The sequence below is a fragment of the Denticeps clupeoides genome, chromosome 17, assembly GCF_900700375.1.
Source record: "Denticeps clupeoides chromosome 17, fDenClu1.1, whole genome shotgun sequence".
Classification (NCBI taxonomy): domain Eukaryota; kingdom Metazoa; phylum Chordata; class Actinopteri; order Clupeiformes; family Denticipitidae; genus Denticeps; species Denticeps clupeoides.
Window position 1 is genome coordinate 2,282,438 of NC_041723.1, and position 12,147 is coordinate 2,294,584.

The 12,147-nt window shown below is 47.8% G+C and overlaps 4 protein-coding genes and 1 non-coding gene across 5 annotated transcripts in view; 2 read left to right on the forward strand and 3 right to left on the reverse strand.

Moving 5' to 3' along the window:
- Positions 1-12,147, reverse strand: part of LOC114766810 (protein brambleberry-like) — a 480,412-nt gene that overhangs the window by 90,185 nt on the left and 378,080 nt on the right. The window lies entirely within an intron of this gene.
- On the forward strand, positions 1,275-5,272 carry c17h11orf16 (chromosome 17 C11orf16 homolog). Its single transcript, XM_028958066.1, has 7 exons — positions 1,275-1,327; positions 1,786-2,011; positions 3,151-3,507; positions 3,587-3,886; positions 3,970-4,201; positions 4,318-4,815; positions 4,911-5,272. Exons 2-7 carry the CDS (start codon positions 1,799-1,801, stop codon positions 5,069-5,071), a joined length of 1,761 nt encoding a protein of 586 aa, XP_028813899.1. The 5' UTR covers positions 1,275-1,327; positions 1,786-1,798; the 3' UTR covers positions 5,072-5,272.
- akip1 (A kinase (PRKA) interacting protein 1) lies at positions 5,279-7,800 on the reverse strand. The gene is made up of 5 exons (XM_028958095.1): positions 7,240-7,800; positions 6,952-7,118; positions 6,576-6,668; positions 6,368-6,493; positions 5,279-5,469 (listed from the first exon to the last, which is right to left on the reverse strand). Exons 2-5 carry the CDS (start codon positions 7,078-7,080, stop codon positions 5,326-5,328), a joined length of 492 nt encoding a protein of 163 aa, XP_028813928.1. The 5' UTR covers positions 7,081-7,118; positions 7,240-7,800; the 3' UTR covers positions 5,279-5,325.
- Positions 8,085-8,203, reverse strand: LOC114767526 (5S ribosomal RNA). The gene has a single exon (XR_003742954.1). It is a non-coding gene; the product is annotated as a 5S ribosomal RNA (ribosomal RNA).
- LOC114766828 (uncharacterized) lies at positions 8,559-11,173 on the forward strand. The gene is made up of 5 exons (XM_028958085.1): positions 8,559-9,425; positions 9,571-9,762; positions 9,855-10,011; positions 10,558-10,737; positions 10,824-11,173. Exons 1-5 carry the CDS (start codon positions 9,275-9,277, stop codon positions 10,999-11,001), a joined length of 858 nt encoding a protein of 285 aa, XP_028813918.1. The 5' UTR covers positions 8,559-9,274; the 3' UTR covers positions 11,002-11,173.

Below are 12,147 nucleotides of genomic sequence, written 5' to 3' on the forward strand. Positions count from 1 at the left end.
GGTTTGGTTTTTTTTTTTTTTTTTTTTTTTTTTTTTTTTAGCTCACCCAAATTCAGGCTCCTGGGTGGGGGCGTCATTCCTCATTGCCGGTTTTCCATCTGGGTCCAGGATTATGGGGAAGCCCCGGTTCTGCTGAGGACTCCCCGGTGCTCAGGTTTACCTAAAATTAAAACATGCAAATGCAGTGGGTGTGGTCTGTTTTTCTGTCACAACCAGATATTTACTGTACTTTTTTTTTTTTTTTTTTTTTTTTTCCTTCTTCTCCTAACTGGTTGTATATTTGCAAAATGTTTTTTGGAGGGAGGATTGTCATCAACAATTTCATAAGTTTTATTTTTAAACCATGAAATGTTACTCAGTATTTTCAGCTTCACCTTTCATTTTACCCTTAATGTTTAATGAAATTTCAGGCTTTAATTTATTGTATTTATTTGCTTTGTTTTTTTTGTTTTTTTTTGTATACATGATGCTGTTCCGTTTACCCTCCCTCTACTGCACTTCTGTGTATTTTGTGACCAGCGTTTATACAGATACTATTTTTATATCTGAGCTGTCTTTTTGTATTTCAATAAACTGTACAATTTCAATTAAAAACTACTGAAGCATTTTTTTTTTTTTTTTTTTTCCCTTTCTTTGCTGTATAGGGTGGGGTGGTCTACAGGGTGACCTCTGACCCCTCACGTCTGTGGCCTAAATCACCCTGAGCCCCAACCTGCCATGGTTTTGGTTCACTCCAGATTTACTTGCCCTTACAAACCGTCTAGTTTAGAACTGCTCTCCAGCAGGAAGGGGTTAAATAACAAAATTAACCATGGCCGTACGATCTTCAACTTGAACTTTTTTTAGAAGAAGAAATGAATGCCATCCGAGAGGCTGCAGACACCGTGGGCGGAGTGCTTCCTCCATGTGCCAGAACTCCACCGACCTGCTGGATTTAATATTTATTGCACCAAGAAGAATTCGAAGAAATTCTAGGGATGCGCCGATTCGGAATTCTTGTAGTTCCGATAACCATACCGGGCTGTTCGATACCAGTATTTAAAGAATTAAAAGTCGTACTGTGGGGATTCGAACCTGGGCCTTCTGGTTCATAGGCGAGTGTGTTACCCACTAGGCCACTACCACCCATTCTGGATGGACAATAAATGACCGGTGTTGTAAAGCTCTACATGAGGCGGCACAGCACCTCTACTGGTCAGACACAGGGCATAAAAAAAAGCACTAAATCACTGGACGGCTGCTGCCATGGCAACCGTGACAAACAACGGCTTTAGGTTGATAGGACCCTGCAGGCCTGGACAGAGCGCTGCTCGGGGGGGAAATCAAGGTACGTCCTTGTAAAGAGATCTGGGGATGAAAATGGTCTAAAAGACTAACGCAACTTTAAGGTAATTGGGACAGAATGTTGTTAAAATGTATTTTTTTTGTGTGTAGTTTTGGATTTACATTCACATTTAAGGCATTTGGCAGACGCCCTTATCCAGAGCGACTTGCAACGTGCTTCCATGTTACCATCGATGAAGTGATCAGTTCTAGTTCATTAGGACCCCCAACTATGAATGCAATCTTTTTATTCACTCTGTTCTAGTTTCTATACATACAAGTTAGACCATAAGAAGGTTACAAGTTCATCTAAATATTCTATAAAGAGGAAGGTCTTGAGCTGCTGTGTGAAAGTGCTCAGTGACCGAGCTGTTCGGACCTCAATTGGATTAAAATGGCTCCAGGATTTTCAGTGTGTGTTCAAAAATGTATAGATGGATCGTGTATGTTTCTTTAATCCAGCTGCAGGACACCTATGGAAATGTTCGCCACCTCCCAACTACCCGAAGATCCTGGCGTGGTCCCCCTGCTAGTGGGCACGACGGGTCAGAATGTGACCTTTGCACTGGACGCCTCCGAGGCCATGGGTGCGGTGTTCGGATCCGTAAAAGAGGTTCTGACCCAGGTCCTGCTGACGAGGGCTTCGCTCCGCCATTCTTCCTTCAACATCATCAGTTTCTCATACGAGGTGTGTCGTGAATAACGGCGTATTCCCACTGCACACCGGGATACTCCCATTGTTTGATGAATCAGGGATGTAGTTTTCTGCGTGTCAGAGCAGACATTCCTTTGAAAAGAATCCATAATCTTGTTTTTTTTTTTACTTTAAAAATGTCAAATATGATCCAAGACAATAATACATGAACTATAGAAGAATATGAATAAAAAGAATAACAAGTACTGTGAACACACCCACAGCCAATAAATAAAGATAAGATAAGATAAGAAGAACTTTTGTCAACAACATGCTCAATGCAGAAGGAGAAACAAGAGGAATAAATTATATATAAAAGTACAATATGAGCAGTTAACAAAAATAGCTTAAGGCTCAATCACAATAATGATATTACTATATCCAGTGAAGAGATAGTGCTAAGTGAAATAATGATTATGCCATGGGTACAAGTGAGAGGGGGCAGCAGCGGCGGCGTGTGCAGGGGAGTAAAAACAAACATTCAAAGACATCCAGGTGAGTAGTATTGCACATCTGAGTGAGAAACACTGAAGCCCTGAAAAAAAATCACCTACAGAGCAAGGACGAGTTATACAATCTGATAGATCCAGGTAGGAAGGATTTCCTGTGGCGGTCGGTTCTGCGCCGAGACCAAGGATCTACAGAAGATCTGCTGAGAAGAATCTGCTCCTCGCCTTTTACCGCTGATCCACAGAAAGTGGGGAAAAAATACAATTTGATGCCCTTACCCCAGCCTGGAACAAATTTACACCTGACGAAGCCACAGAAAAGCAACAGACCTGTCACAGGTCTCATTACACCCCGGTCGTCGCCTCTTCCAGCTTTTGCCATCAGGCAAAGGATACAGAGCAATGAAATCCCGGACAAACCGCCTTAAAAATGCAATCCAGCCTCTAAACTCAAAATAGAGCATTATCCATACGTATGCTATATCGCCATAAAATGTGCAGCACCACCTCACCATGTGCAGTAACGTGCAATATCTTTACACAACATCCAATAGACTCTAAAGGTCCATTGCAATTTGTTTTTTGTAATTTTTCACCTGTGTTACCCACTAGGCTACTAGCACCCATACCAGCCCAGGTGTACTGTATGATGGGAGTCGAAAAACGAACTCTGCTGTCTCGCAGGTGACCCGGTGGAGAACCCACTCGGTGCCCTGCACCCCTCAAACCGTGTTTGAAGCCCTGGCCTGGATCCACCAGCTCCACACCAGGCCAGGCAGAGACCTCCTCGCCGCGCTGGCTGCTGCCTTCAGTGATCCCACCTGCCAAGCTGTTCACCTCCTTACCAACGGCTCCCCGGACCAGCCAGAGGAGTGTCTGGGGGGGCTGCCCTCCATCGACCCCCGTCCCGTGTGTGTCTTCCTCGTGTCCGAGAGCAGCCCTCTGGACGCACGGACCCTGGACTTCCTGCGGTGCCTCACTTGTGCCACAAGGGGGAGCTGTCATCTGCTGCAGCTCGGCCCGGATGGGGGGGTCGCGCAGGTGAGAGGTTATCCTCAGTCTTACACAAAAGCATGCTGGGAAATCCTCCGTGTCCTAACTACAGGCATCCCTGCCCCAGGTGTCCCTGCTGTGTGCCGCGGACCAGTCTCCCGCCTCCACCCCGCATGGCTGCTGTTCGAGTTCGCCCGCGCCCCCGACCTCCACCCTCAGGCAGGTATTTCAGTGTCAGCAGATGCCAGGTAAAAGCACGGTTTTAAACGGTGTCCAGGTGTTCGCCAGGTCACCCGCCTCCCCCTGGTCGACCTGCGTGCCAGGCGGTGCCACAGCATGCGCCCAGATGTCTCCTGGCTGCCGGGTTCTGGCCAGGAGGAATACCGATGGCTTCTACTACCTGGCCACAAGACAGCAAGACGTTCTGGTGACACACTTGGTCCATCCTCTGAAATAATTTCAATTATTTTGTGGGGTTTAAAGCGTTCTGTGCTTGTTTATTTACCTCAGGGCCGGTATGGAATCTTTCTGGTTGAATTTGATAAGCCGCTGCCAGAGGAACATGGCCACGCCTCCCCGAAACATCACCTGGTCTCCTCGTGCGACATGGTGAACTACTACCGCGCCCACGCACACAGTCTGGCACCTGGAGATACGGTGCTGGCACCGTGTGACCCGCAACTCCAGAGATACGCGCCCGGCCTGGTTCTCTCTGGCGCAGAGCCCAGGGAACCCTTCAGAGGTGATAGAATCTGGATAAAGATCTGGCTGGACCAATCGCCATGCTTTAAATCAGACTGAAAAGGTGCACATCTGAGAGAATCAGAAGATCATTTGGCCCTTGCTTTGCCCTGACAGTTTTAGGACGCTGTGCACTCCACGTGCTCTTCTGGAACGGAGACGAAACCGCAGTTCCTCCGGAGCTGGCAGTGTGGATTCCACCCTCCCTGCACAAGCGCATGGTGCAGGAGCTGCAGGACACAGTGCACCATCACGGGCTTCAGCACTGTCCCCTTCACAGGCCACTGTGTCTGTGCTGCGTGGACCGCCGTCCCTCAGCTCCTTCGTGCCACTGTCAGGCCACGCGGCCCCCTGCGGGACCGGTTCTCACGTGTGAAAAGAGCCTGAGGGATCATCTGAGGAGGAAGGTGGACCTGCAACTGCAGGATCTTCAGAGCCCGAGAGAGACCTCGGCTCCCTCAGACAGTGGAAACGACAGCAGTTCCGTAAATCGGGGAGCGGAGATGAATAGTCAGGCAGTCAACACCGACCTGACACTTCTCAGAAGAGCCAAGACAGGGACCCGACCGAGCTGGAGATACTGGAGACGGAGTCCTGCTGCGCCGCAGCAGCCTGGTACCAGTTCCTCCACAGTCCAGAACCATACAGCACACACACACACACACACATATTAAATCATATACGTCATTTCTTCTGTAATTCTCTTCCAGTCAAAAACCCGATGACGAGTCCCAGCACCCTGACCAGCCCATCCGTCAATCACAGCTCCCTGTTCGACCGGGTCCTGGATTCCGCAGCCAGGAAGGTCACGGTCAGGGAGATATTTGGTCTGACTGAGCCCAAACACAGTTTAGGTGGAAAAACTAGCTAATCAATCAAAGCCAAAATTCTGGATCTTTCTGATGGTGCCCAGTCACTCAGGAGGAAAAAGAAACACATGATGATTAAAAAAAAAAAAAACAATATTTATTGCATAATTATATATATGTGCATTGTAAAAAAAAAAAAAAAAGTGCATGTTATTTACCATAAATCGCAGCCCTGAGCAGAAAAAAAAAAAAAAAAAAAAAAACAGCTGTACACACATGGTTCAGACTGAACGGGTGTTATTAGCAATTCAGAAGGTCAAAAGCGAAAGGTGAGCCTGGCGCTCTCTCCAGGGCCAACTTGCACCACTTGGGTCTGCCGCGCTGCAGTGGGAACGCCGGCGGTGACGGAGTACGTTCCTGGCGCCACCTCCACCCGATAGTCGTCCTGTTCGGAACGGTCCTGGGTGCACGGGGAGCAAAACAGCAGCTCAGGGTCACCTCCCGCCCAATTCTCTGACCTGCAGAGTTGCAGTGGCACTTTCCACCACTAGATGACGGCATGTGACATTCTGGTATTTATACAGGATTTTTTTTTGGTCCTTATATCTTGCATGATGTTCTTATTTATATTTAATACTGTAATAACTACAGATGCACCGATCCAGCTTTCTCAGTTCTGATAACAATACCTGGCCGCTGCAGAATACCAAAATGGTGCCAGTATTTATTAACAAACTGTCCTGTTGTGGTGGTGGTGGTGGGGGGGGGGGTGTAAGACAATATAATAATTACACAAATATATGTGCACACATCCACAATTGAACTCAAGTTCTTTGACATGATGCTTTTGGACATGCTTTATTAAGTCGTTCATGTTTCACATGCTGTGCACAGCACATTTAAGAACATAGGAGCCTAACAAACCAGAAGGCTGAAAAGTCAAACCCCACACACTACCACTGTGTCCCTGGGCAAGAGTGTCTCCAGGGGGCCTGTCCCTAATTGTAAGCTGCTCTGGATGGTGACTGCCCAATGTCGCAAAATGTTACTGATACCAATCGGCGGTAGCCTAGTGGGTAACACACTCGCCTATGAACCAGAAGACCCAGGTTCAAATCCCGCTTACTACCATTGTGTCCCTGAGCAAGACACTTAACCCTAAGTTGCTCCAGGGAGACTGTCCCTGTAACTACTGATTGTAAGTCGCTCTGGATAAGGGTGTCTGATAAATGCTGTAAATGTAAATGTAATCCACCTATTTGAATATTTATTAGATCGATGCAATGATGCATAATATGTACGTTTGTTGAGTGGTTGCATTTTAGAGGAGGATCCTTCGGTGTCAACATGTGTCTGACCTCTGAAAGTCCTCTGGCAGGCGCAGATCCCCTCCTGGTGGACCTGGGCGGGGCTCCACCAGTGTGGTAGCGACACATGTGTCTTCTCTCTTGTCTGTGGGGTTCGGGGACGGACTGGCAGACGTTCTGCAGGGTCAAAAACACACGCGTTGGCACTCTGTGAATAATTTTTTTTTTTTTTAAAGTAGCTTAGCTGCGCTGGCGTTACCTCGCATTCCCCAGATGCGCGTCCCACCAGCTCCGCGACTCTTCCGAACGCGGCGTCCAGGCTCTTGTTCTCGGGGTGCAACTGGACCTTCAACTGCCAGAGCATTTACATTTACAACATTTACCAGACGCCCTTATCCAGAGCGACTTACAATCAGTAGTTACAGGGACAGTCCCCCCCCTGGAGACACTCCGGGTTAAGTGTCTTGCTCAGGGACACGATGGTAGTAAGTGGGGTTTGAACCTGGGTCTTCTGGTTCACAGGCGAGTGTGTTACACGCTAGGCTACTACCACCCAAGAGCAGCAGAGTGGGTGAGAACCCCGAAGAGCAGGCGGGACATGAGGTTCATTTTCGGGGTAACAACGCGCGCCCCACCTCCTCGCGCGCTCCCGCGCCGCCGGTCCCGGTCCAGTCCACGCTACGCGTGCGCGCCCGGGCCAGAACCTCCAGGCCGAGTCGGGACGTCCGCTGCAGGGTCGCATCCAGCCAGGTCTGACCCGCCATGGGCCACACCTAGAGTTGCGAGCGCAGCCTGTCTGTCACTTAAAAAAAAACACAACACAACAAAAATATATAAAAATATTTTTTAAGATTTGGATCAAGACGATCATTAATCGTGGACATTAAAACAATTAAGTCGATTAAAAAAAACGATCCACTTACTGAGCAGCTCCAGTCAATTTTACATGAACTCGGAACGTTTCACTTTTGTAAAACAATAACTGGCGCAAGTCGGAAATTAAAAGCTCCACACCGGCGACGCCCGCCGTTACGTGGCTCCCAAAAGCAGGACGATAAAATCAAATTAACGCCCGTAACACAGAATGACAGGAAAAGTCGCAGCGACTCACATGGCGGTGTTTTCACTTTCTGCCGGCGCGGTGCATTCTGGGAAAACGAGTTTTTCTTCCTCTCCGAGAAACGCCCCCGTCCTTTTATATAGTGCATGTAAACGTAAATTGATTAGCTCTCGTCGTTTACTTTAAAGTGTTCATACATGCTGTCTGTTGCGCGTAAACTGAAATGTTTTTGCTTGATTTCGATTATGGCTGCCGGTTTTAAAAACCTCTGAAATTGTTAGAAATATTAGGGGTTCACAATGCTGCAATGCTGCATTTATCCCAAGGGAAATTGATTCTATTAAATAAAAAAAAATCAGGAACTCTTTTGGTTAAAAAAAGAGATTTTAAATGTATGATGGATATTTTTAAATCATTGTTATCCGAACTTCCATGAAAGTGAAATGAAAATTATGAAAGTGAAGTGATTGTCACACGTGATACACAGCAGCACAGCACACAGTGCACACAGTGAAATTTGTCCTCTGCATTTTTCCCATCACCCTGAGTGAGCAGTGGGCAGCCATGACAGGCGCCCGGGGAGCAGTGTGTGGGGACGGTGCTTTGCTCAGTGGCACCTCAGTGGTACCTTGGCGGATCGGGATTCGAACCGGCAACCTTCTGATTACAGGGCCGCTTCCTTAACCACTAGGCCACCACTGCCCCAAAAGCTTACAGCAGCTGGTATTCCCAGGCGGTCTCCCATCCAAGTACTAACCAGGCCCGACCCTGCTTAGCTTCCGAGATCGGACGAGATCGGGCGTTCTCAGGGTGGTATGGCCGTAAGCTGGATCCGCAATGTATCTATCTAATAAACTGTAGTATCTCTCGAGCATATTGCACATAAAAAAAATTGTCATTAGGACCAAACTATTATTGCCCATAGCATAGCCACTGACTAATATGTGAGTCTAATATATGACTGTGTCCTGATTGGCATCATGTATAAACCCTGCTCACCAGGACATTTACACAGAACGTGCATTCACACAAAGTATCTTGGCGTTTATATTTACATCCCGGTGAACACGCACGCCTTGTGGGCTCAGGGTTGCTCCTGAAACATTAATAAGCCAAGCTAAAATAAGACTGGGTAAGAGAGAGAGAGAGAGAGACGTTGATGTCAGATCATCAGAGAAGAAGTCTGCATTTTGCTTCTCATCCACGGAAATCCCTGTTGGGACCGATGGAGGGAAATAGTGTGTTTGCACACGCGCTGTTCACCGCTCACCATGTTGAGCCTGGGAGAGAGAGATACTTACTCCCTAACACACACACACACACACACACACACACTCCCCAAAGCACTGTGCTCAGTCAAGTGAGCTACAATGTAATGGTGTTCAGTCCACGTGCCATGCTCACACGCCATCTGCTGCACTCACTGTAAAGCACATGCACAAACACACACACACACACACACACAATGATCTGTTTGGTTTTAAGTCTGTTAAGTCTGTTCATCATGATGCTTAATAATTTTATAATTGTACACACATATATGCTTAGTATGAATAGCACTCGCACACACACACACACACACACACACATCACATGTTCACGTGTGGTCTAGTCACTGGGGAGACCAGGGATTTAGCAGTGCAGAAAAATGACATCCACACGTGCGCTTTAGGTTACGTAAGCGGCGTTGCCGCTGCTGCTGCTGCTGTAGGATAACAGAAGCTGGCAGCGGTGCTGAGGGGGGGGGGGGGGTGTTACCAAGCACACCACGAGGAAGCCACACTCCCGCTCGGCACAGAGAGCGCAGCAGGGCTTCCCGTCTTCCAGCACCACCTCCCTGGACCCTCCGCCACAAGGAGCAAGATGTGACGCGAGCGGCACTGCCAGGGCTCCGAGGGATGCTTCTCCTTTGGCCTGCGGTGATGGTGACCGTGGGCGGACTGGGCGTGGGGGCTTCGTCGCTCGGCGTGTCCGTGAGTCCGATTCTGCTCCGGACCACCTCAGAGGAGCAGCCCAACGCCACTGACCCCGGCATCGGTGGCGACACTGGTGAGCGTCACTCATTTCTGAAGTAGTACATGGTGGCTGGCAGGAGAACCACCGCGCACGTCCCTCACCTGCACGCTCCACACCAGCAGAAATGCAAAAAACAGTTTGTCTGTTTTATCACCAGCCGCTCCGTCCCTATCTGCAGGTCTCGGCTGTGTCCCCGTGCTGCCCCCGCGGCGCGGCTCGTACTATGTGGAGCACGGCACCGGGGTGTCGGCGGGCTCGGTGCTGGTCTTCTGGTGCGCAGAAGGATACCAGCTGGTGGGAGCCGAGAAGATGACCTGCATCGTCCACGCAGGGTCTCCCAAATGGAGCAACCGCCATCCGACGTGTGAGGGTGAGACGGCATCCATCGCTCCAGCAAGTCAGTCAATCAGTCACTCGATCGATGCCCTGCCAAACCCCCCAAACCTGCTGCCACGTTTTCAGGAATCCCCAATCCGGACAACCGGGGACTCCGTGCGGCGGTGCTGGTGTCCGTGATTAGTGGCGTGGTCATCGTCACCATGGCTGTCTTCTTCGTTGTCTGCTGCGTGCAAGACCATCTGAATAGAAAGAGAGAGAGGACACGCACGGGCAGGTCCAGGTATGGAGACGCGGAAACGTCCGTGTTCGGGCACCACAGTTCACATTTACTGCATTTCCCAGGCGCTCTTCTCCATCATTTGGTTCACTAGGCTCACTCTATCAACAACGTATTGTTTTTTTGTTAAGTATTTCCCAAAAAGGAAGGTTTTTTAGTTCGCACATGAAGATCTGCAGTGACTCAACTGTTCGAGGGTCTAGTGGAAGGTCATTGAGAGACAGAGGAGAGTCTAGATGATTGTTTCCTGGTACCTCGAGAGGTGGCGGTACCAGTGGAGCAGTGCTGCGCGATCGGAGAGATGCCATCGGTATTTTGAACCTGATGCGGGCAGCCACAGGAAGCAGTGGAGCGGTGTGGGGGAATTTGAGAGGTCAGGTAGCGCTTGGAGGCAGACCAGCCAGGAGGGAGTTACTGTAGTCTAGTTTGGAGGTGATCTGTGATTGGACGTGTATCCGAGGAGTTGCGGAGAAGTAATCAACATGCGTGAGAGATTGGCAATATGAGACAAGTAGGAGAGAACAAAATCACCCATTTGTTCCTCCACAGGAGGAGGGACAAGCGACGACCAGCCTCTCGGAGGAGCAGGGCATGGCTGGAGAGGGAGGAGGGAGACTGGGAGGTTTTTCACCCCCCCAAAATCTATAACCTGCCACTGCCCCAGCCGAGCACCAGAATTCCCGTCCGTCCAGGGACGACGCGGGGCCACGAGAATCAGGCGTACAACAGGTCAGTGTGGGCCCACAGCTTCACACAGCGCCAGCGGTTTTATTATTCTGTCTCATCGTGCAGAAGCATTCCTGTGGTCTTTCTAGGAGCCAGGAGAGCATGATCAGAAGTCTGCCCCCTGGTCTGTACCATTCGGAGAGCCAGATCTATCCCCAGCTGGTGCTCCAGAGAGTGTCCACGCCCGGCAGCCCGGCCTACCTGCATGTCTCTGCACCTCCAACCATGAAGGCTCCACAACAGCAGTGTGCACCACCTCTTCCATAGGCCTCCCTGTCCCAGTTATTCTTTTAAAACACAGCACTATTGTATATAAAAATGTACATTTCTTATTAAAATATCCCCAATAAATAAAACGAGCCTTTATAATTTACTGTATATTTGTATACATATGTTTGAGCACTTTTAGGAGCCCCATAAACGTGTCACTTATAATAATGTGCATTTGATTCACCAAACAGTTCTAACATTCCTAAATGTTTTTTTTTATAATTATTATAATTATTATTCCCAAAAATATATACTATTCAAGGTCAGACTATTGAAAGGTTACAGAGTTGATTTACTGCTAAAACGGTCCAGATAATATTAAAACACACACCTGAATAAACACACTATTTTGGTCCCATGTAGTTGCAGAGTAAACATACTGTACATACTGAACTTTTATTGGTTATTGAACCTTTGTGGCTTAAAAATGAATCATGGTCACAAGCAACACTCCCTGTAAACAAATATTAATATCAGGAGAGCTTTATTTGCATCACAGTGCCTTATTGTGTTTCTCTAAGTACGGTACGTAGTCTAATAAAATTCATGAACTACATAAATTGTTTAACATTCTTCTCGAATTAAGTTAAAAAGTCCAAAAATTGTTGGTGTATTGTAGTAGTTAACAGGGAAGGCCTATGGCCTATATCACATTTTATTCCAGAACCACATATTAATTTATTGCAGGTAGAAAACAAGGTATTTTTATTCATCAGAACTATGCCACTACAAAAGCCATTCACACAGCCAGTTCCATATTTTTCATCCTTTAAAAATAATGTTTATACGAACATTGTTAAATGCACATTATGAAACAAATATTATCTTTTGTGTGTGGTTTGCAGGAGTGAGTGTCGATATTATAGGATTTTTTGTTCTCCCTCCCAAACTGCACATTACAAACTGAACATGAGTGCTGCACTCTGCACTTTTTAATTTTTAATATTACACCCTGCACTTTAATCTTTAATCTCTCACTGCCTCACACTATGCTGCTATGTTATGGTCATCATATCATTTCATATCACCGCTACTGCCATTATTGTCATAGCATATCAAATACCACATACACTCACTGCTGCTACTTGTCTGCCTGGTCTGTTTAGTTTGTCTCGACCCGCACTATTTTATGGGTCAGCGCAC